The sequence below is a fragment of the Raphanus sativus genome, chromosome 6 (assembly GCF_000801105.2).
Source record: "Raphanus sativus cultivar WK10039 chromosome 6, ASM80110v3, whole genome shotgun sequence".
Classification (NCBI taxonomy): Eukaryota; Viridiplantae; Streptophyta; class Magnoliopsida; order Brassicales; family Brassicaceae; genus Raphanus; species Raphanus sativus.
In genome coordinates, this window is record NC_079516.1 from 40,847,634 (window position 1) to 40,868,574 (window position 20,941).

The window sequence follows — 20,941 nt, forward strand, 5'->3', positions numbered from 1 at the left end:
TTTTGACATTCACTTATTCAAATTAAATGTTATATATTATTTTTATTTTTCGATTTTTATAAAATTTAAATTAAAATTATATATAAATTTAAAATTTTAAAAATAATTTAAACATGGTATTCAAATCCGAACCAGTGGCAAAGCTTAGAGATTAACAAGGGTGGTCACATGACCCATGTGAAAAAAAAATACTTGTTTTTTCTTTATAAAATTTGATGAAATATGGTAAAGTTAAATAATTGACCCTTGTATGTAATTGTTATAAAATTGACCCTAGTGAAAAGATATCCTGCCTCCGCCACTGACTCGAACCAAATCCGTAAAGATTCGAACCGAGCACGAGCCAGAATTTCTAAATATTTGAATGAAACTAGAATCTTTAACCTCAAAACACCAAAACCCGAATAAACTCTAACCAAATTTGAATGAGTAGTCCGAACGTCCACTCCTAGTTTTACCGAGGTTTTATTTTAAAAAGCAAAACATTCGAAAGACACATCGAGGGAGAAAAGAAGAAGAAATCTCCATGGTCTCCGATACCCCTCCGTGGTTGGCCGTGCTCCTCACCGCCGCTATGTGAGGGAGGATCTCCTCCTTCTCTTTAGTTTAAACTAGGTTTTATATGGTTTATGTTTTTTTCTGGTGAGAATCTCTTTCTCGTCTTTGCCGTTCTCTTTAGTTTAAGCTAAGTGTCATTCCTGGTGGTTTTATCAATGGTTTTAGTCGGTGGTTTTGTTAGGTCTCAGGAGGTTTATAGAGGGGTTTGATTTGTTGTTATGGAGTAGGAGATTTTGTGCGTGTCTAGCGCAGTTTAAGTCTTCGGGCTTCTGGTGATTATGGTTCTCTAGCTCGAGTTGAAAGGTGGTGGTGGTGGAGACTTGGGTTCAATGATGTCTCTGGTGCCAAATTGGAGATCGGGGATCTTTTGACGGAGAGTGTAGCCGCAGGAGGCGGTGCAGGGCATTTGTTCACGACATTGTTGGTCTTTCGACACCTCTTGTTATGTTTTTTCTTGTCGAGTGTTATTTGGATTGTGTTCGGATTCTTCTTGTTGAGTCCAGTGGTAGCTCTTGGTCCTGTGTCCAGTTTGTCTCCGCTTCGCCTTTATCTTTGGGTTGGCTCCTTTACAGTAGTCTCTCTTCTTATCGTTGATTAGTAGTTAGAGTTGATATCTAAACCATTTTTGTAGCAACTGGTGAAAGTTTATCAAATAATTTTCAGCTGTTGGATGTTTTCTTCTTCTTTCTTGTTGTTGAGTTTGTTGTTGTCTCTCAAATGTCTTCAGTACGAAGGGTTTATCTACCTGGCATCCCTTCTTTTCAGATATTGATTCTAACCTGGTTCAGTTTTGGTGTTTTGTTTCATCTTCGGAGCTATTCAGTGGCGATCCCAGAAAAATATTATGTGGGTTCAAAAGGATTCATATTGTAGTTTAGGAGATTTGAACTTGTGTTTTGTGGGTTCAGTGCTGCACTATCTAACCAACTAGGCCACAAATGATCAGTGAAAATAGTCCACAAACTAAATTTTTATTACTTTCTGTGATGTCAACTGACACCATTAGTGTTCAAGTAGGTTCGCCACTGGAGCTATTCAATTTAATCATGACCTCGTGGTTGAAGTAGCATGGTTGTACTTTAAGATGGGTGGTGTATTAGTTTCCCTTTGTTGGGTTGTAGTTTCCAGGGATCTATTGGTGTTCTGCCGGCTTTGATGTCCTTGTATGGGTTGTAGTTTCCGAGAATATATCTGTGTTCCGCCGGTTTTGGTGTCCATGTATATATGGGCTATTGTAAAACTTCGATGTTGTAATATAATTTCAATTTGGAGAAAAAGCATTGAAAGACACATGGTTACTCACGCGCGTGAGAGCAAAAGATTTGAAACTTCAAAAGTGAGAGAGAGAAAAGACGTGTTAATAACAGTAAGTTACGAATAAATGGTACCAAAGTCTCCATTCATCTTCGATCCAACTTAAGTCTCGTTGACTTTTTAATCTCCAAATCCCAAATCTCAGAGAGTTTCACAGATCCAAACCCCCTTCCCCAATGGAGTCGATTAACACCTTGAAAGGCTACGGCAAAGTATCCGACCAAGAAAACCAGATTCCTCCATCATCTCCACTTCCCAAACCATCATCCCGCAAAACCCTCGTCGCCATCGTATCCCTCCTCTTGATCCTCGCTATCGTCGCCTTAACAGCCGGAGTCTTCACTCGTCCTCCTTCCCACAACCCTCCCCCCTCCAACTCTCTCAAGGCAGTCTGCGCCGTGACTCCTTACCCACAGACCTGCCTCGATGCTCTCTCCTCCTCCTCTCTCAAAGAATCCGACCCCGAGTCAATCCTCGAGCTATCTCTCCGGATCGCTTCCGAGAAGGTCTCAGCCTTATCCGTGTCGTTCCGGTCGATCGACGATGTGCCCGGGGAGGAGCCGGCCGTCAAGGACTGCGCGAAGCTCTACGCGGACGCGGGGAGTCAACTGAACGAGACGTTGTCGGAGATCGTGGCGGAGAAGAAGGGAGGAGGGAATTGGATGACGGAGAAGGTTGTTGGAGACGTTAAGACTTGGATCAGCGCGGCCATGACTGACGGCGAGACTTGCTCCGATGGGCTTGAGGAGATGGGAACTGTTGTGGGGAACGAGATCAAGAGAGAGATGGTGAGGGTTAATCAGATGATGAGTGTTTGCTTGGCCATTGTCAGCCAGATGAAGAAGCTTCTCCTGGTTTTCCACTAAAGGTTTCAACTTTTTCTCTTTTTCTTTCTTTCTCTGTTTTTGTCAATTATCGAATTCACAAGTGTGTCTTGTTCTCTGTTCCTGTTTGTAATTAAATACTATTCCCTCTGTTTCAAAATAGATGAAGTTTTAGGATTGTGCACGATTATTAAGAAACTTGTTTTTAATCTAAAAAAATCATTAAAATATAAATTAAAAATGGTTCAACCAATCACAAAATAGATTACATTTTATCATTGGTTAAACAGTTTTTGATAAAGCTAAAAAGTACATTGATATACTAAAATTAACTATTTTAAAACATCAAAAACTCCCTAAAACATCTATCTATTTAGAGTATATTGGTTTGTTTGTTTGTATATGTAATTTGATAAGAGCTGTATCAAAACTTGTCGATAAATTGCATTCAACCCCTAGAATCTACTTTCTAAACGAGCTTCAGCGTTTCCTTGTCTACTTCTTTATTGGTTGCGTCCATCAATCGGGAAGAAGAACAAAAAGGAAATCACTATAACAAAACATTTAAACAAAACTAAAAGGAAACAATGGAGGCAGAAACAGAGGAAACCTCTTCATCATAACAAAAACAGAGCAAAGCTTGTTATAATAATACCCCAAGGAGGACATGGAAGTTATTAATGATGATGGAGAGGAAGATAATGAACTGTGACGTGTGAGAGATGCACTAGAAACAAAGATGGTGTTCAGTAACAAATAGTAATACTAATATACATTTTGGTTTTAGAAGAGCATTGATAGAGAGAGAACGACTTTTACATCTAAGGTTTGTACATAAAGGTACAGGATCCAACTTTTGAAGAGGCTTTTTTATGTATTACTGATCCTGGGTGCTCAAGAAACCACCAAGGAAACCCGCTCCATTGCAGTCCCCACATAAAATAAACTTTTTCTCACTGCACACGAGAGGATATTCATTCATGAGTTTGTTCGTTGTATTGTAGGAAGAAAGAAGAATAAGATGAAAAGAGAAAGATGTAGGCTAACCCACAAAGCCAACAGGAGTCACCAGCTTTAAACTGCCCATTAAAATGGTCAATCAAATTCACACCTCCTCCTTTGCATTGAGAACATGCCACAGCACCTTATTTCACACAAAACTGTTTTTGTCAAAAAAAAATTAACCAATTCGGTAGTTCTGTTCGATTTAGTGGCAAGCTCTTACCCTTGCCTTCACAGTTTGGACAAAGTATGCTGTTCGATTTAGTGGTCTCAGTACCGTCTGTGGCCTGTTGTTGGTTCCAAGAGATAAGTTTTTTTGGCATGAAATGGAGTAAGCAGATTTGGTAGAGAACATAGTTTTAGAAATAACCGAACCTGAATTTTGAAGCTTTTGGATTTACAAGTCTGAAACACTTGTCTCTTCTGAGTCAACGACGAGTTCTGATCACTTCCTAGAAAGAAGAAGTGAGTTGGTATATGGCTTTTGATGGAAGACTGGATGCAACTGGTAGGAGGAGAAGCTAAGAAGCATAGTGAATTCGCCATTTCTGTTTCTGACCCACCGATAGGCAGATAAGATATGTTCTTCTCCCTCCCTCTCTTTTGTTTGTGCGTTCTTTGTCTCTTTTACCAAAATCTTTATCCACTTAATTAAACCATATTCAGTCTTTATACCGGTTCTCTTTAGATCCACCCATATTCACAATTTCTTACTTTCCATCCATTTCTTCTTGCTACCTACTAATAACCTGTTTTCTTTTTCAATTTATCTTTGGTAAATGTAAAAAAAAATTGATATTCTTTTGTTATACTTGTTAGTGTTACCTCTCTGTTTAAAAATGACAAACATTAAAAAATATGTTTCAAAAAGATCTTTTTTTAAGATTTTCAATACAAATTTTATTAGATAATAATGATAAATTATAATATAAATTTCTTATGTTTGTTAAATTTTGAATGGGTAAAAATTATAAAAATATTTAAATTCGTTTATAACTAAAACTTAAAATCTTTGTAAATATTTATCAGGGGGTTTTTAGTGATTTAAACATTCATCTATTTCAGATCCGATGGAAAACCTCCAACTAAAACTTTATGCTTTTGAACTCTCAACTATTAAACCGTTAATAATGTTAACCCTCTAACAAAGTCGTCTTTACTTTAACAGAAATCCGTTAAATTAAAACGCAATGTTTCATATAATCACTGAAATAACATGAGATGCTTACATTTAACGAATGTTTTAGTTATTTAAACCTCCAGTTATTTTTAAATCGGATGAAAACCCCCAACTAAAACTTTATGTTTTTAAACTTCCAACTATTAAACTTATTAAACTTTTAGTGTCTTTAACCCTCCATAAAAAATCGTCTTTTCTGAACTGGGATCCGTTAAAATGAAATGCAGTATTTCATTTAGTCACAAAATACGTGATACTTAAAACTTTCTTTATCAATGGACATGGACAATTACAATAACATTTCAAACATGATCATTTTCCACATAACCATTAATAATGACGGGTATTAACATATTTACAATTATAGTTTCCGAGATATGCATAGTGCATGTGTTACACTAATTTTTAACTATGAAATGTCACTTTGATAGTTGTCAAAAGCATTGTTATTTGCCAAAACATTGTTCTTGACATACTTTCAGTTGTAAACAATTGTTGTCAAAAACATTGTTATTGACATACATTCTACCGTCGTTGATGATGTTGGAAACTATCACTAAAGATATGTCAAAAACCATCATTGTTAATAGTTATGTGAGAAATAATCATCGTCATGAATGATATGTTTGAAATGTTATTGTTAATGATGATATTCCAGTTTTTTAAAAATTATAATCATGTAATTTTAAACAAAAACTATTTTTAATTTTTTAATTTTCTCACTGTTATGTATTTTTTTAATTTTCTGAATTTTTATTTAATTTTATGAGTTTTTGTTATAACTGTTATATAGTTTTTAATTTAATTTTATTTATATTTTTAACTGTTGAGGTCTATCCTGCAGAGGTACTCAAATTGGATCAGTGATCGATTTCTAGGTTTTGTCGTAAACCTAATTGGTTACTTCCAATTACGTAAATCAAATAGTTCAAACCGCACTCAAAGGTAGGGCATTTCCCATACTTTTATTATTTTCTAATTTGTATTCAGTTTTCTGATTAAAAAAAAAAACTATTTTTAATTATTTTGGAAAAAATTAGCCCATCATCCTTTTTACCTACACAAACAGTCAGTTTTATAATTGATGAACAAGTATGTAAGAAATGTTTTTAATGATAGAAATATCATTTTAAAAGTTAAAGTGACTAGTAGAAAACAATAAATACCACTTTCAAAATTTTATGCGATATCCATTAATTTTTATAAAAAACAGATTTTTATAAAAAAAAATTAGAAAATTAAATGAAAATTCAGAAAACTAAATAAAAATTTAAGCTGTCAAAAGAAATTATACACATTTTGTAAAAAAAAAAAAACAACGATATTTTGGGCCCAACCTAAAGAAAAAAACTTCACTTCGGGCAAAGAAGAAAGCTTTATGTATTGGGGTTTAAGAAAGCTTCAAACTTTGAACGGCGTTAAGTTGTTCGTCTTCGATCTACACCGCCTTCAGTCGCAACGCAGGTATAGCTTCTTCATATCAACAGTCCCTTTGGCGTTCTTCCTCTTGTTTGATTTCTATCTCTTTTTCCCAAATCTTTTTGATCTCTCAGAGCACTATTGATTGATAAACCTTAGTTTCGTGTGCCACAGAACCGGACTTGAAGTTTCATTGATGTCTTTTAGTCGCCACCATTTGCTTAATTTTCTCAACTGAAATCGTGATCTTGAATGACTGGAATAACCCCACTTGTGAAAATAGCTTAATTTGCTTTCTCTTTTTTTTTTTGGTGTTGTCTGAGCCAAATCTCTTCACTAGTAGTAAAAAAATTGTAGAAATGTTGTGCAAGTAATGACCGTTTTATACTAGTGATGATGATTTAACAGTGTTTAGTTTACTGTTCTGATCTTCTGTTTACCATCTCTGGTGAAATCAAACAGGAATTAGGGAACATGGAAACTAGTCAAAGAGATGAGCTTTCTAGCTTCTTAACTGTTCTCCCCCCTGTGGATTTCTGTTGTGTTTATGGTTCTACGCTGCACCCAAATAACCAAGATAAGGTTTTTATTTCTTATATATATATATATATATATATATTCGCATTTTCCTGTTTATGATTGACCCACAAAAATGCAGTCTAAAATGGTGGACTACATCCTTGGCGTCTCTGATCCCTTGCAATGGCACTCTGAGGTCAGTCTCTCAAGAAAGCCACAAACTTTTTCAATAGATTAGAGAAGCTATTTTAAGCTAGCGGATTTTTAACTATTGTTTGTCATCGTGTGAATCAAGAATCTGAAGATGAATTCAGATCACTATGCTTCATGGATGGTTCACCTTGGTGGAGCCAGGCTGGTATGTTTCTCTCCATTCTCACATACTCTACCATTGCTTAAGTGAACACTGTGCACACACTCTTTTCACAGATCACGGAAGTTGCGGATAAAGTAGGTGTTGGAGTTCACTTCAACCCATTTGTCAGCTGGAACGACAGGGTAATGAACTTCCAGAGAAACTGTGGGATTGTCTGAAAACCTAATGAACAATCTTGTGTATTTCATATGTTTACGTTCTGCTCTATTTGATCATATTGTATGTAATTTGAAATTCGTTTTTGCTTGCATGATTTAATTTCCCTTGTGAAGCTGTTTGCAGAAGCTCAAGTATGGGGTTGTTCGGATGAATGACCTAGTACAGGACATACTGGACTGGAACAGATTCTACTTGAGTGGCCGTTTACAGAAACCGGTATCTCAGTTTCTTGGTCTTCTCACTGATAACCGTGCAAGGATCGTGAGATGTATAATAGGGAAGTGCCTCTTGGTTGCAGGTTCACTTGCTTGTTGATAATCTGGACATAGAAGACGTGAACTCTGTTAATAAGAGAGCCGCAGTATCTGCAGCCCTTCTTCTCTTGCCATCAAAATTCACCGAGGTTAGAGTTTCTGTTCAGTGCTCAAATGAAGTTCTATGAGACTGTACACTATATATAACTCACAGAACTCTGGTATGCAGGAAGATCTGTACGCCAAAATATGCAGCCTTTCTTACATGGGAGACTTGCGAATGCTTTTTGCTGAGGACACTAATAAGGTGAGAGAACCTTGTCCTGTTCTTGAGTACATCACATTGTGAATATTGTTCTCACAAACATGTTAATGTAATTTTTTTCGGATGAAAGGTTTCTGATCCATTAGTTCAATCTCCTGTCTTTTAGGTGAACAAGATTGTGAAGGGGCAATTTGATCTTTTCCAGTCAATGTATAAGCCTTTTCTTGAAGACTGCCAGACCAAAAACTTGCTGAGATTCTCATCTGCTGAAACTAATTTAGTTCAGGTACACACAGCTCATAGCTGTTATATACATACTGTATGTGGTTGGTTCAATCATGAGATTATTTCAGTCACTGTTCTGATATTGATCCTTAACAACTTGTGGACAGGACTCAAGCCTTTCAGCATCACGCTCTCTGGTCTCTTCTCTCCCTGCATCAGTAAGAAGCCAAATGGGGAAGTTACTTGGGGAAAAGAAAATCTTGAGCGAGACCGGTACCAACTCTGACCTCTCTCTCTCTCTAGTTATATGAAAGGAAATGGAGGAATAATAATTGATGGTTGAAATGGTAAATAGGTAGAGTTTCAGGGGAAGTTTGTATAGGTTCAAGAGAAGTAGCAGCGAGATGTATGGAGAAGGTAATGAAGCGAAGGGTAATGGTTTCAAGTGCCAGACAGGCTGTGTCTGGTTTCTTGGCTGCTGGAGCTATTAATGCAACAATGTATCTTTCCCAGAAAATGCGCAAAGCTTGGAATTCTCGGTCATGAAAGGGTTTTAGATGAACTGTTAGTTGAAGAAAGTAGATCTTGCCACCATTAAGTTGATGATCATTCTTTCTTTTTCTTCTTCTTTTTTGGTTTTGAAGTAACAACTTTTCTTTTTGTGTTGATGGTTATGTCTTCTGATGTCATAGATGAGAGAAATATAGAAGCAAACACATCAATCTACTATCATTTTATCATTTTTATGTTCTTACTTCAGACTCACACACAAGAAGGGAAGCCCATCTATACAACTATACAAGTTAGTTCAATCTCTTTGTATTTTTTTTTGGTGGTTCAGTATAGAGTCGCAACATGTTCTTAAACATAATGGGAGAGAATCTGTGCTTCTTAAGATATGTTTAAAGTTTTGGAGAAATTTTTTTGTTGGTCACTAGATTCTATCTAGTGTCGAGATAGTGAATATAAGTTGGTTTAGTAAGAATAGCTTTAAATTAAGGGTATGAAATAAATTAAGACCTCTTGAATCAACCATTCTATATTTCGTGTGTGTGTGTGTGTTCATGCAACTTTTGGTTCATGAGTTTTGCCCAAAATGCATTCAGTCGTGAAAGACCTTAAAAGTTTGCAGCTGTTTTTTTTTTTTTCAGATCTTCACCTGCCAAATATAGGAAGTAGTTTTTCAACGGCTCCTCTGGAATCTTTAATTAAATTTTCTATTTTTTTCATGTGTATCCCCAAAATACCTAATTTAAAATATGAATCTGAACTTGGCAGGTGAATTCACGGTTGTGTCAAATAAATAAAATGCAAAAATCTACAAATGTTGATTTTGAACTTTAATAAATGCCCTTTCATCATTTTGCGTCTTATGCTCTTCCAGTTTATAATGCTTAATTTAAAGATGTTTAATTAAACAAGTGGTCCTTTTGTTTTTTTGTTTTTCCATCATTATGTTCAATTTCCTCTGTAGTTTGTAAACATTTATGGGAGCAGAATTTTCTACCACTTGAAGGTCTCTTATGAGCAATAGCAGGAGAAATCACAGGATTCCAATTTTAAATAGAGTAGAAGTGGAGATTGAGAAGTTTAAAGGTCTGAGGCAGCAAGGAGAAGAAGATAGATATAAAAAGATGTTCTCAACAAGTGAAACATGGCAGATCATGAGAGAGAGGCACCAGACTTTTGAGGGGCACAAGGCGATATGGTTCAAGCATTCAACTCCAAAATTCTCTTTTTGGTTTGTGTGGCTATGAGAAATAGACTTGCGAGAGGGGATCGTATGATGCAGTGGAATGTGAGTGTGGATGCGTCATGTATATTCTGTCAAGAGCCTATGGAAACAGTTGTCCATTTCTTTTTCGAGTGTCCTTATTCAAAACAGGTATGGGGAAGTTTGGCGAGAGGAGTCCTCAAAGAACATTACACAGAGAGTTAGATGGGGATAAAGAGGTTTATCACTGACTCAAGTCGGAATAAGCTTTAGCTTTTTACAACCAGATATATGTTTCAAGCAGCTGTTCACAACATTTGGAGGGAGAGAAATAGGAGAAGGCATGGAGAAAAAGGAATTTCCATCAACCCTTTTAGCCAAGCCTGATTGATAAAACAGTGAGAAACAAGTTTTTCTATTATCCAGAAGAAGAAGGATAAGGATCTAGAGGGAGGTCTGAGATATTGGTTTGGAACCAAGCAAAACTAAAAAAGAGAGGTAGAAGTTCAAAGACATAGAAGTGAAGAGTAGTTCTTTTTAATTCTTTGAGAAAAATTTGTATAGAAAGTAAGAAAAAGAAGCATCCAGATGTAAAAATTTTTTTGAGTTAATTTAACAATTAATTCAAAGAAAAATAACAATTTATAATTATATACATTGGATCTATATCATGATTTCATTTGATTACATACTGATTGTTGTGAATAAATGCGAATTAATTTTGGAGAAAGCAAAAGAACGAAATATATTGAGATTTATAATTTGAATTGAAATTGTAAAATATCATTTTTAACAAAAAAAATGTTAAAATAACAGAGAGTATATTTCTGTTTGCCTCTAGACATTTCGTATGGAATTTTCAGATTATAAGACGAATATTATGTTGTTTTATGTTTCTCTATACCATCTTAAGCCGATGATATGGACTGTTGGTAATAGTTGTGATTTATGTTGATCTAATTTTCTTGTTCAGTCACGAAACTGGTTAGATATTGGGATTAGTCTTCTTTCCATAATTTTCCCCTTTTTTTTTGCTGCAGTGAAAACAAGAAGGGGATTAATTGTAGGCTTGGTAGCCAAGTATTCAAGTATGTCCGCATTTGGGTTTTCTCTGGCTCAGAATTTGAAGTCAAATATAAAAATAATACTTCATCTTTTCAAGAATAAATATTCATTATTCAAGTATGTCCGCAGGATTTATATTGTATTAGATGTAAAAAAGTGCTCATTAGTCACTAGTAGGCATAAGGAAAATATTTTTTTGACTGAAAAACTTTAAATATGGTTGAATCTAAAGGATTCGCAAGCTCGCGGATGAACTCTTTTTTCAGAGCATTCAAATGGATCCTAAAGTATAGATTCATATCCGCAATAGATTAAAAGAATAATATGATTTAGTTTCGTATATCAGAAAGATCGAACCTGAAACATATTAGCGTCTCATGTCTGTTTATTGCTACTTGATCACAAGTCCGTTCGCATACGGCAAATATTTGTATGAAAAATATTGTATGTATAGTTTATAATTATTAATTCGTTTCAAATATGCATATTTCAAAAACAAACAAACAAACACATGGATTTTTCATTTGACCCCGTGACTAGTTGAAGGTTGCACTTTTAATCGTACATTTGCTTCTTTATTGTAGTTTTTACTATGGGGACCAATTTTTACGTTTCCGTACGATGGCTTTTGAATCTAAACCCATGTGCTCTAAAACTTACCTCAACAACACTACTTTAACTGTTTGAATCTCTGTCCTAAAAATCAGTTGATTAGTTGAGTGGTATTTTATTGTAGATAAACCAATTTTATTACTAGATACTAGTTGTACATATTGTGTTATTTATTTATATGGCTCAAATTGTTCTTGACAAAATGGTTCAGAAATTAATCATTCATTCATTTGGTTTTACAATTATTTTAAATTCTGTGTTTTTTTGGTAGTAACAATAACTTTATATGATCATACATCTAAAACCAATAATTATTGTAAAAATAATAAATATAATTTTTTTGGTCACAACAAAACAGAAATTTATATGTGAAAAAACTAAAAATGTGATAAATAAAACACTACGGCTCTGAATTGTAACATCCGAAACAATTGTTGTTTGATCTAATAGCAATAAAAATGTATAAATATATAGGTTTATACAACAATTTTGTTATTATTAACTGCATTGCAATGTGTTACCATTTAAAGCCTAGACAGCAAGAGAACAAATATATTGACCACAACTAACTATCCATTCGTAGCTGGCTGATCTGTATTGATACATGGTATCAACTTCTTAGCATTTAAACATAAAATAGACTCGACAAATAAGTTTTATGTCATAAATCTGCTTATAAATAAATGTCAAGTTAAAAAAAGAATTGACATCCGTTAATCAAATCACGAGTATTAACATTAGATGTGAATTTGCTATTTCATAATGACAATGTGAAAATTTATAAATTACACAGACAAAACAAATCTCCACTGCATAATTAGGAATGCTGTGACAAAATTTAATTACATAATGGTGTTTTTGCCTTTTTGGCCTGATGACTTGCAGGTTTTAGTTCAGAATTTTCTGGTAACAAAAGAATACTTTAAGCTTTACGTGGAGTGATGAATCTCATTTTATTTACCTTAGACCATGAATAATGGGGTTGTTAAACTTTTTTCAACGGTTTAAATAGTACAGCGAAACAAAGCTGTTAATTCTGTGATAATACACATGTATTAAACGGTATTCAATCTGTTCAACAAATTGAAAGAAGATAGAATGCACTCAGTTTTTCCACATGTCAAACTTTGAGATTATATGATATTGATAGCTCATAGCATCTACATCATACGTTTTTATTACTTGTTAAAAATTGTATGATTTTTAGTCCAAATTGTTTTATAAGAACTATACAAAAATTCTGTATTTTATAATTTATATATAAACTCGTTCCATTTGAATATAAAAGAATTGCCATTTTCATTATGGTTTTTACTCTTTTTGTTAAAATGTATCTTAGTAATAAGTTTTTGACATCCAAAATTCTTCTAATTTTCATTTAACTACCTAAATCTAATAGATTGTTAGTGTTCACAAAATACAAATGTAAAAGAATAAAAATATAATATAGATAAAATATAAAATATAAAAGAAAATTGGAGGGAGAAAATGTTAAATTTAATTTAACAAAAAATTATTGTAAGTGAAAACAAATTGAATAGTTATTGCATTATTAGGTAGGTCAAAATAAAAAAATGATGTGAAAATAGAATGTTGAAAAAATTGTAATCTTTGTACATGGTCTTAGTTAATTAATATAAGATGAAACCAAAAAGGAAGAAAAATATCTTGTGTCAGGTAACTCCAACCACAATACTAAATTTATTGTTGAAACAACAGCAAATTTTGTGTCTTTAGTGTTTTGAAATTTAAATAATAATATTTTGGTGTTTATTAATTTTAAAATAATAATGAAATGTATAAAATTGTGTAGTATATTTATCTATAGCTTTAAATTTAAACTACTAATAATATTAATGCAACTATAATTTGAAAACAAACAAAAAATATTATTTGATATTAGGTGTAACACTTCATAAAATATCAAATTTGATATAATTATGTAATTTTTGGAGTTTCTTTAGAGAGAAAAAATACCAAATTTGATATTTTATAGTTTAGTTGGTTTCGTTGACAAGAAAAAATGAACGTTGGTTACGGAGAGATAAACAGATGGATTGGGGTCCACACGACAATCCCTGCACCTGATAACGTTTTGGCCCCACACTCCTTACACCACTACAGTCCTCATGTCACCACCACAATCAATCTTTTTCTCTCTCTCGCTCTCTACTTATTGAATTTGTATAAATGTTTTTATCATAGAAATTCATTAATATATTGTATAGTCTGCAATAATACAAATCATTTATTTATGGGGCTTATTTGCCTAGATTATTTCCTTGTCTCTATATTTTTGTAAACTTTAGGCCCTTGCGAATAGATTTTTAAATAAAAAAGAATAGATTTTACAGAGTAGATTATAATTAAGTATACTAACAATCCAATGTTATTTTTCTTGGTTGTGACTTCTTATAAGTAAAATTTTATCTAATGATTTAAAGGTAAGCAAGCAAAAAAAAAAGAATAATCTGAAACAGTGAATCTTTTCTTTATAAGTTGTAGCGTTTTCCTAAAGAGTAAAGACAAGACCACATTTAACGTCGAATAAGTCTTTCAATCTAGATCAGAGCTAAGTTCAGATACATAGTTTAAACTTTAAACTAGTCTTGATTTGAATATCCGAAGATCATATATAAAAAGCAGATCGATTTTTCAGTGGGGACAAACGACAAAGAAATAAAGATAAAATGAATCATATACTTAAAAACATTTAATATGTTTCCTAGCATATACGATCAAACGAGATATTTTTATGTTTTGTGTATCGTTTTTGTTCGACCATGTAAAACAAACGAGACACTTTGCTGTTTTCTATTCGCTTTAAAACAACAACCTCAAGGGCCAAGTGAGAGAGATTTGTGGGCCAAGCGAGAGAGAGGCCCATCTCGTTCCTCGATAAGTCGATACATAATTTCTCATAAATTGGCAATTTTGTTTTACATTAAAAACGTTAATTTACTGACAAATTTATGAAAAATGTTATACTTTTTTTTTTGGTTCTAAAATATTGGCAATTTTGTTTTACATTAAAAACGTTAAACTACTGACAAACTTATAAATAATTAATACTTGATTGTTATTTTGACCCAAAAAAATCAAAGTATAACATTTTTCATAAATTTGTTATACTTTAAACTATAAACTAGGGGTGGGCAAAAAACCCAAACCGAACCGAATCGAACCAACCAAACCGAAGTTAAACCGAACCAAATCAAACCGTGCTCTTTATGTAACCCAATTGGTTCATGTTTTACTCAACCCGAACGGTTTGGTTTGGTTTGGATTTAAACCGAGCTAAACCGAACCAAACAGATAATCCAATATATATTAGTAAAAATATATATGATATATATATATATATATATATGTGTATTAACATATTGTAAATTTTAGTTAAAGTTTTGTTTTTCATTTTTTCATAACTTCCATATCTTTAAAAAAAATTATAAATACGATTCAAATAATACTATTATATATAAAATCATGTAGCATAAGTTTTTATATTCTCACTCTATCGTTTATGAGTTGATTATTTTTTAATAAAAGTATAAAACTGATGCCTTCATATTTTATCACCAACCCGAACTACACCGAACCAAACTAGACCATAATAATGTAAACCGAACTAAATTTAAACCAAACCGAACTGAACCAAACTGAATTAAACCCAAACCGAACCCAAACCAAAGCTACTTTGGTTTTAATTGGTTTGAGTTTTATAAAACCCAAATTACCCAAACCAAACCGAACCCAAACCGAACCCGAAACTAAACCGAAATGCCCACCCCTACTATAAACTAGACTTTTACCTGCGCGTCCGCACGGGTTTTCATTTTCGATTTAAAATGTTATGATATTACTATTTTACGTTATGTAATTCAGATATTAAATATCTTATATTGTGTGGTGATATTAAAAGTGTAAATGATTAATTACGTTAGTTATTTATATATAAATGGTTGATACATTTTTTTTGTTAATTATATAGTTTGTCTTTGGTAGTGTGTGGAATTAGAAGATGTAATGATTTATCGATTAAAGTTATTTTCTCAGAAAATTTACGGTTTTTTTGTTAATTGTAAATGATGTATTTAAATAGTTAATCGTATTACATTCTGTTTATTATATTTTTTTTTTCATATTAAACCATGTATTTTATGACGAAGATTAAAAAAAACTAAGTAAATTCAACATATATGTAATTAGAAAGTTCCTATACAATGAAAATAATATTTTTATAGATATAAAATACAAATAAATAAATAACTATGACTAAGGATATCCTATTAAAAATTGTAAATTACGTATACATGCTTATAAAAAATACACTGATATGATTTGAGTTTTATATTAAAAAATTAACATATAAATCAGGTATGTAATATAGTTGAAAAAGGTGTTTTCATATTTTTATTAATATTAAATATATATGGGCTTGGTTTGAGTGTCAAAATGATACCACTGGTTTGTATGACTTCAGGAAGATAATATTTGTATATTACGAATGTTTTTATGCTAAAACCCTTACTTTTTCACTCGTAGATTATATTTGATCTTTACTAAAATTGAATATGCTGCAAGTATTTAGCAATAAATAACAATTTGTAAAAAAAATCGAAAGATGGGTTTTGCTAATTAGGCTTGCGTGAATGGGTCCATTTATTTAGCATACTCTATGTAATTAAAATCAGTGACAGGTTATTGTAACTATTAAAATGAAGTAAAGGTTATTTCTCATTTGTACTTCACTTTTAATAGGATAGATGAATGATTCCTTGAGGAGACTGGAGATACTAAGCAAAATTTGGGCGTACAACTTAAACATATTTTTATGCGTAATTAATTTTCTTGTGGATAATGATTGAGAATCGAGACAAGTGACAATAACAGTAAAAATAAGACCATTAAAAGCAATAATGATAAAAAGTGTCATATTCTCCTCAAAATCCAAAAAAACCTGACAGAGAAAATCTCGTGTACTATATTTAATCACTCACTCACTCACAATAAAAACTCAAATTTAAATCAAAGTAAAAAAAAATCAAAACTAAAAAAATCTCACGTTCTCGCGTATTTTTGTTTTTAACTTAGCAAAAAAAAAATTAATACAGACAGTGAAAAATAAAAAATAACGGCAAAACAAAAGTATTACACAGCCGCCGAACGCCGTCTCCACCACCGGCGCCGCCGGGTCATCCACGATTAGTTGTGTTTGTTTTCTCTGTGTATTTTTAATCTTGTGGATCTTCCTCACCGCCTCCAAGTGAATCACTAGCCTGAGATTCGCCTGAAACTTGCCGTCCGTACTGATTTAAACCGGAGAGAATATTATGATGCTGTTGTTGTTGATGATGATGATGTCTCTCATGTGTACTATGATGATCCCCACCGTCACTTCTTCTTCCTCCTTCATTATTATTATTATCTTCATTGATCTCATGATTACTACTGGTTGCTAGCTGTTGTCCAGTAAGAAATGCCATTGGCGCTGCAAAATTCATAAAATGCAAACCGCTTGAAACCGCACCGCCTGAAACGCCCGAAACGCTACTTCTGTATAAGGCAGCAGCGGCAGTGTTAATCGAAGGAAACGTCCACACAGGCTCTCCACCACCACCGCTGCCTCCAGAAACTCCTCCTGTTTGGTTATTATTACCACCACCTGCGGCCGCCGCCGCAGCCGCAACCATCCAGAAGTTTCCTGGTATTTGCGCGGTTGTAGCCGTGGAACCACTGTTGCTAGACTGAAGCGTATAGCCACCGATTTGTTCATGTTGATGATGTATATCCGACGCCGTTTGGAGTCTCCGTTTCTTGTCTGAACTTAACTCTTCCGAATCTTGATCTCCTTCTTGCTTTGTCGGATTATGGAAGTTCAAAAACGATGTCGTCGGGGTGAAGTTATCAATACCAGGAAAGAGAGACGACGTCGTTGCGCGTCCTTGTAGATGATGGTGAGGATGAAGAAACCCACCACCACCGCTTCTTTGTTGTTGTTGTTGTTGAAGTAACGACGGAGAGAAGATGTTGTTAGGGCTGAAAGTGGAAGCTGCGTTACGGTAATGAGAAGGGAGAGACATGGAGGAGCCTGAAGAACGGAGAGAGATGTTGAGAGAAGTGAAGTTCGCGGGGATAGTTCCTGTTCCGGTGGCGGCGATGACCGACGGCTCAGCTTGTTGAAGAAGCCACTCGATGGTCTCTCCGTCGGATTTATGGCCGAGCTCTCTTGTTAGCTGGAAAACCCTAGCTGCGCACAAGGCCGGCATCCTTATCCTCCTCCCTCTTCCGTCTACTTTCGTGTGTCTGTCTTTCGTCGACGCTCGTTTTAACGGCGGCCTTTTAGCTACGACCACAGCTGTTTCCTCTTGCAAGTCTTTCTGCGGTTCTGGCTTTTGCTGCGGTTGCGGTTGCGTTTGGGATAATTGTTGGTGTTGGTGGAGGGAGAAGAGAGATGAGGAAGAGGAGGGGGAAGGTTGCTGCTGTTGTTGTTGTTGGTTGTTGTCCTCGGGGTCTCGTTTTCCGAGGAGTTGGAAAGGGAAAGTTGGCCGGTGATGGTGGTGGTGAAGGTGACGGTTGTGATCATCTCCTCCTCCAACGTTGTCTCCACCGTCCATTATGACATTTAAGAGAGTAGATGGTGTCTTTTGCATATATTTATAAGTAAGGAAAATAATAGTAAGAAAAGACGTTCGAAGGAATTGAGTGAGAAGGATAAGAGAGAATGGGGAGAAAAGCTTAAAGAAACAAAGATCATGAGTGGAAATTATATGGGTGAGCTTTACATTTTTTTAAAAAAATATAATAAAGAAACTAAAAGAAAATACAAACTCTCATTGCATATTTATTTATTTTTTGCAACAAAAAATTGTTTGTCACTTCTTTATAAAAACATAAAAACGAAACACATAATAATTAAGAGAAACGTCAACAATGTGAGTATCATTTAATAGTTGAAGAAAACAAAAGTGTCATTTTATCAACGCAAATGGACTGATCGATGGATTCATGTAATTAGCAAAGATAGTTTGAATCTAACCCTAGCTTTGAAACTTTCAACGTCAGTTTCCAGCTTGTATGTCAAATCAATTCGTTAACAGTTAAGAAAGAAATGTCATTTTACATCACAAAAATAGACAATAATACGATTTAATATAATCATTTTCCATTTTATCTGTTAATTTTATGTATGATAATAATTAAAATGAATAGATAGAAAGAGCCACACCGTGAAAATGGAGAACAATATTCACCGTACAAGGAAAATACTTTTTTCACGACTAGTTAAAAGGGGAAAAATCAGAACGTTGCGTTAATAAATGCGATAAAATTATACATATATAAGAATCTTTACCACTACTATATATAAGTAAAAAAAAAAATACAGAAAATATTCTGATAATAATAGTATTTTACCAAAAAAATTAATAGTAATAGTATATGAAAGATATGGTTGGAGAGAGTCGTTGTGGCTGCAGAGTCCACGTGAGGTGTCCTCTTTTATCATTCATTCCATAAAGACAATGAAGAGGTCGACGCGAAGGTAACGGGGCCCACACTCCTCTTAAAAACTCCTCCTTTGGTCAAATATTTAGAAATATATTTCAAAACATTGGGACCCACATCATTCACGTAATCATTCTTCCCTTGCTACTTTTGCCGGAAATACATTATCATAATTATTATTCATATGTTTAAATATTAATTAATGTTTAACCAAGTTTATTCTCATTGGTACTTTAATCAAAGATCAAATCTCCAATACAATGACCTAAACGTAACACCACTAGCAAAAGCTGAATCGTGTTTTCCGAATGCAGAGTTCAATATTTTTTAAATGAAAATACATAATAATAGGCTTATTCAGGTCCTCGCTGGAATATACAAATAATATTTAATATGTCAAAATTATATACAAATAATATTTAATACGTAGATCCTCCAAAATTATATTAGTAGTATATATACAAATAATATGTTTATTCAGGTCCTCGCTGGAATTGTCAATTATCTGGTATTATTCAAATAAATGGTATACAAGTTTTGTTTACATGAATATTACAAAACTCTTTTTGACGTTTTCTATTATTACTAAACAAAATATTGCACTATAAATTACAATTTAATTACATTAATTAACAATATAAAAAGGAGACCTAATACATCAAAAGTATCGTAGATCAATGTGGATGATGATAGCTTTGGGATTCCCTCTCTTGTAATTATTATATTTGTACAAAAAACTTCGATAAATATGAAAAAGAAACGTCGATAAATATGAATGATTATATATGATGATGGTACTTACTTTCGTCTAATGGGAACTTAATTAATTGTTATGTCAAAAAAAAAACTTAATTAATTGTTTTGGTTAGGGTTTAATAACAAAACAAAAACCTGGCACAGCTAGGGCGCGCCTCAACCTTGAATAATTACTTCCTTTAGTTTTTTACTTGACTTATTCACTAATCAATTGCACAATTGGTTTGTACTATTAGTTAACTATTGTAGATTGAAGTCTACGCCCACCTAAGACGGGATCAAATAGATTGATTATATGCATAACTGTAAAATGACAAAAACACAACTGGTCAGTCTAAATTAAATAATATTATTTACCATGCGTCGTGTAAATTATAATTATTTGTCTATAAAAGATATATTATTTTGATATCAATGAATACAATACATCCGGATACTATAGGCGGAGACGAATCCAAAAAACTCTTAGTGCTACGACAATCCGTCTTTGATAAATACTCTATGTACCTAAAATACGGGAAAGGGATCACTATAGCTATAGCCTATAGGTGGAATCAAATAGTTAGACCATTTCTTATTCTTAGCTAAGTTAAAGACTATCTTAATTTTGAAAATGTTAAACTAAAAATTTTAGTTACGTGTTATTGTTTTAATTGGATTGACAAGTAGAACGGCATAAAGACAAGAAAATCAATTCAGGATTTGGATTTGAAAGAAATGTGTTTCATTTTTGTGAAACAGTTTATATTAATACAAAGAAATTGATTGGTCCCTTTGATGTAACATATCTTAGCTTATTGTACAAAACAGGCTGGGCATGTTTCATTAACTAAACGTATGATACGAGAGGTGGGTCATCCTTTATGTTCCTAATATCAATCTCTCAATTTAGACGATGTTAGAGTAACTAGTAATAGCTAAAAGCAATATCAAACATTTAAAAAAAAATTTAAGCCCTTTCTCGAAACAAAAAAAATCATCAAAACTGGAAAAGAAGAAAGAAAAAGAAAGAGAAAGAAGTGAGAGTAGAAGATCTAGTTTAAAAACTTTAAAAAAAAATTTAGGAGATACTATCATAACCTATGACACTTCATAATTAGTTCTTTTTATAAATTAAATTTAAATTATTAATTTTATTAATATTCTTTTTTTTTGACTGAGTTTTTTTGATTAATTTTATTAATATTCGACCA

At 33.3% G+C, this 20,941-nt stretch overlaps 4 protein-coding genes across 8 annotated transcripts; 2 read left to right on the plus strand and 2 right to left on the minus strand.

The window, feature by feature from the left end:
* Positions 1–1,888: 1,888 nt before the first annotated feature.
* On the plus strand, positions 1,889–2,886 carry LOC108811987 (pectinesterase 1). Its single transcript, XM_018584112.2, has one exon. It carries the CDS (start codon positions 2,049–2,051, stop codon positions 2,736–2,738), a length of 690 nt encoding a protein of 229 aa, XP_018439614.1. The 5' UTR covers positions 1,889–2,048; the 3' UTR covers positions 2,739–2,886.
* Positions 2,887–3,398: 512 nt separating this feature from the next.
* Positions 3,399–4,335, minus strand: LOC108811988 (protein BUNDLE SHEATH DEFECTIVE 2, chloroplastic). Of its 2 annotated transcripts, none has more exons than XM_018584115.2 (4): positions 4,074–4,335; positions 3,922–3,985; positions 3,748–3,840; positions 3,399–3,652 (listed from the first exon to the last, which is right to left on the minus strand). In XM_018584115.2, the coding sequence occupies exons 1-4, from the start codon at positions 4,242–4,244 to the stop codon at positions 3,591–3,593; spliced, it is 390 nt and encodes a 129-aa protein (XP_018439617.1). In that variant the 5' UTR covers positions 4,245–4,335; the 3' UTR covers positions 3,399–3,590. The 2 variants fall into 2 exon arrangements, with proteins under 2 accessions (XP_018439617.1, XP_018439616.1); XM_018584114.2 differs by having other exon boundaries at positions 3,744–3,840; positions 4,074–4,334.
* Positions 4,336–6,190: 1,855 nt separating this feature from the next.
* LOC108809098 (uncharacterized) lies at positions 6,191–8,849 on the plus strand. Of its 4 annotated transcripts, none has more exons than XM_018581225.2 (11): positions 6,191–6,342; positions 6,760–6,879; positions 6,956–7,012; positions 7,112–7,174; positions 7,246–7,314; positions 7,475–7,567; positions 7,650–7,754; positions 7,835–7,912; positions 8,037–8,156; positions 8,263–8,368; positions 8,451–8,849. In XM_018581225.2, the coding sequence occupies exons 2-11, from the start codon at positions 6,772–6,774 to the stop codon at positions 8,639–8,641; spliced, it is 990 nt and encodes a 329-aa protein (XP_018436727.1). In that variant the 5' UTR covers positions 6,191–6,342; positions 6,760–6,771; the 3' UTR covers positions 8,642–8,849. The 4 variants fall into 4 exon arrangements, with proteins under 4 accessions (XP_018436727.1, XP_018436726.1, XP_018436729.1 ...); XM_018581224.2 differs by having other exon boundaries at positions 6,224–6,342; positions 6,756–6,879; XM_018581227.2 differs by lacking the exon at positions 6,191–6,342 and having other exon boundaries at positions 6,851–6,879; positions 7,131–7,174.
* Positions 8,850–16,406: 7,557 nt separating this feature from the next.
* On the minus strand, positions 16,407–18,238 carry LOC108813638 (transcription factor TCP14). The gene has a single exon (XM_018586252.2). The coding sequence runs from the start codon at positions 18,137–18,139 to the stop codon at positions 16,721–16,723; it is 1,419 nt and encodes a 472-aa protein (XP_018441754.1). The 5' UTR covers positions 18,140–18,238; the 3' UTR covers positions 16,407–16,720.
* Positions 18,239–20,941: the final 2,703 nt, after the last annotated feature.

Bases quoted from the DNA above. Each gene is read 5' to 3' on its own strand.
- LOC108811987 (XM_018584112.2), top strand. From the start codon at position 2,049: ATGGAGTCGATTAACACCTTGAAAGGCTACGGCAAAGTATCCGACCAA.
- LOC108811988 (XM_018584114.2), bottom strand. From the start codon at position 4,244: ATGGCGAATTCACTATGCTTCTTAGCTTCTCCTCCTACCAGTTGCATC. The intron at 3,841-3,921 runs GTAAGAGCTTGC...GTGTGAAATAAG, and splicing joins TCCAAACTGTGAAGGCAAGG to GTGCTGTGGCATGTTCTCAA. The intron at 3,653-3,743 runs GTTAGCCTACAT...TCTCGTGTGCAG, and splicing joins GACTCCTGTTGGCTTTGTGG to TGAGAAAAAGTTTATTTTAT.
- LOC108809098 (XM_018581224.2), top strand. From the start codon at position 6,257: ATGTATTGGGGTTTAAGAAAGCTTCAAACTTTGAACGGCGTTAAGTTG. The intron at 7,755-7,834 runs GTTAGAGTTTCT...TCTGGTATGCAG, and splicing joins TGCCATCAAAATTCACCGAG to GAAGATCTGTACGCCAAAAT. The intron at 8,157-8,262 runs GTACACACAGCT...ACTTGTGGACAG, and splicing joins CTGAAACTAATTTAGTTCAG to GACTCAAGCCTTTCAGCATC.
- LOC108813638 (XM_018586252.2), bottom strand. From the start codon at position 18,139: ATGCAAAAGACACCATCTACTCTCTTAAATGTCATAATGGACGGTGGA.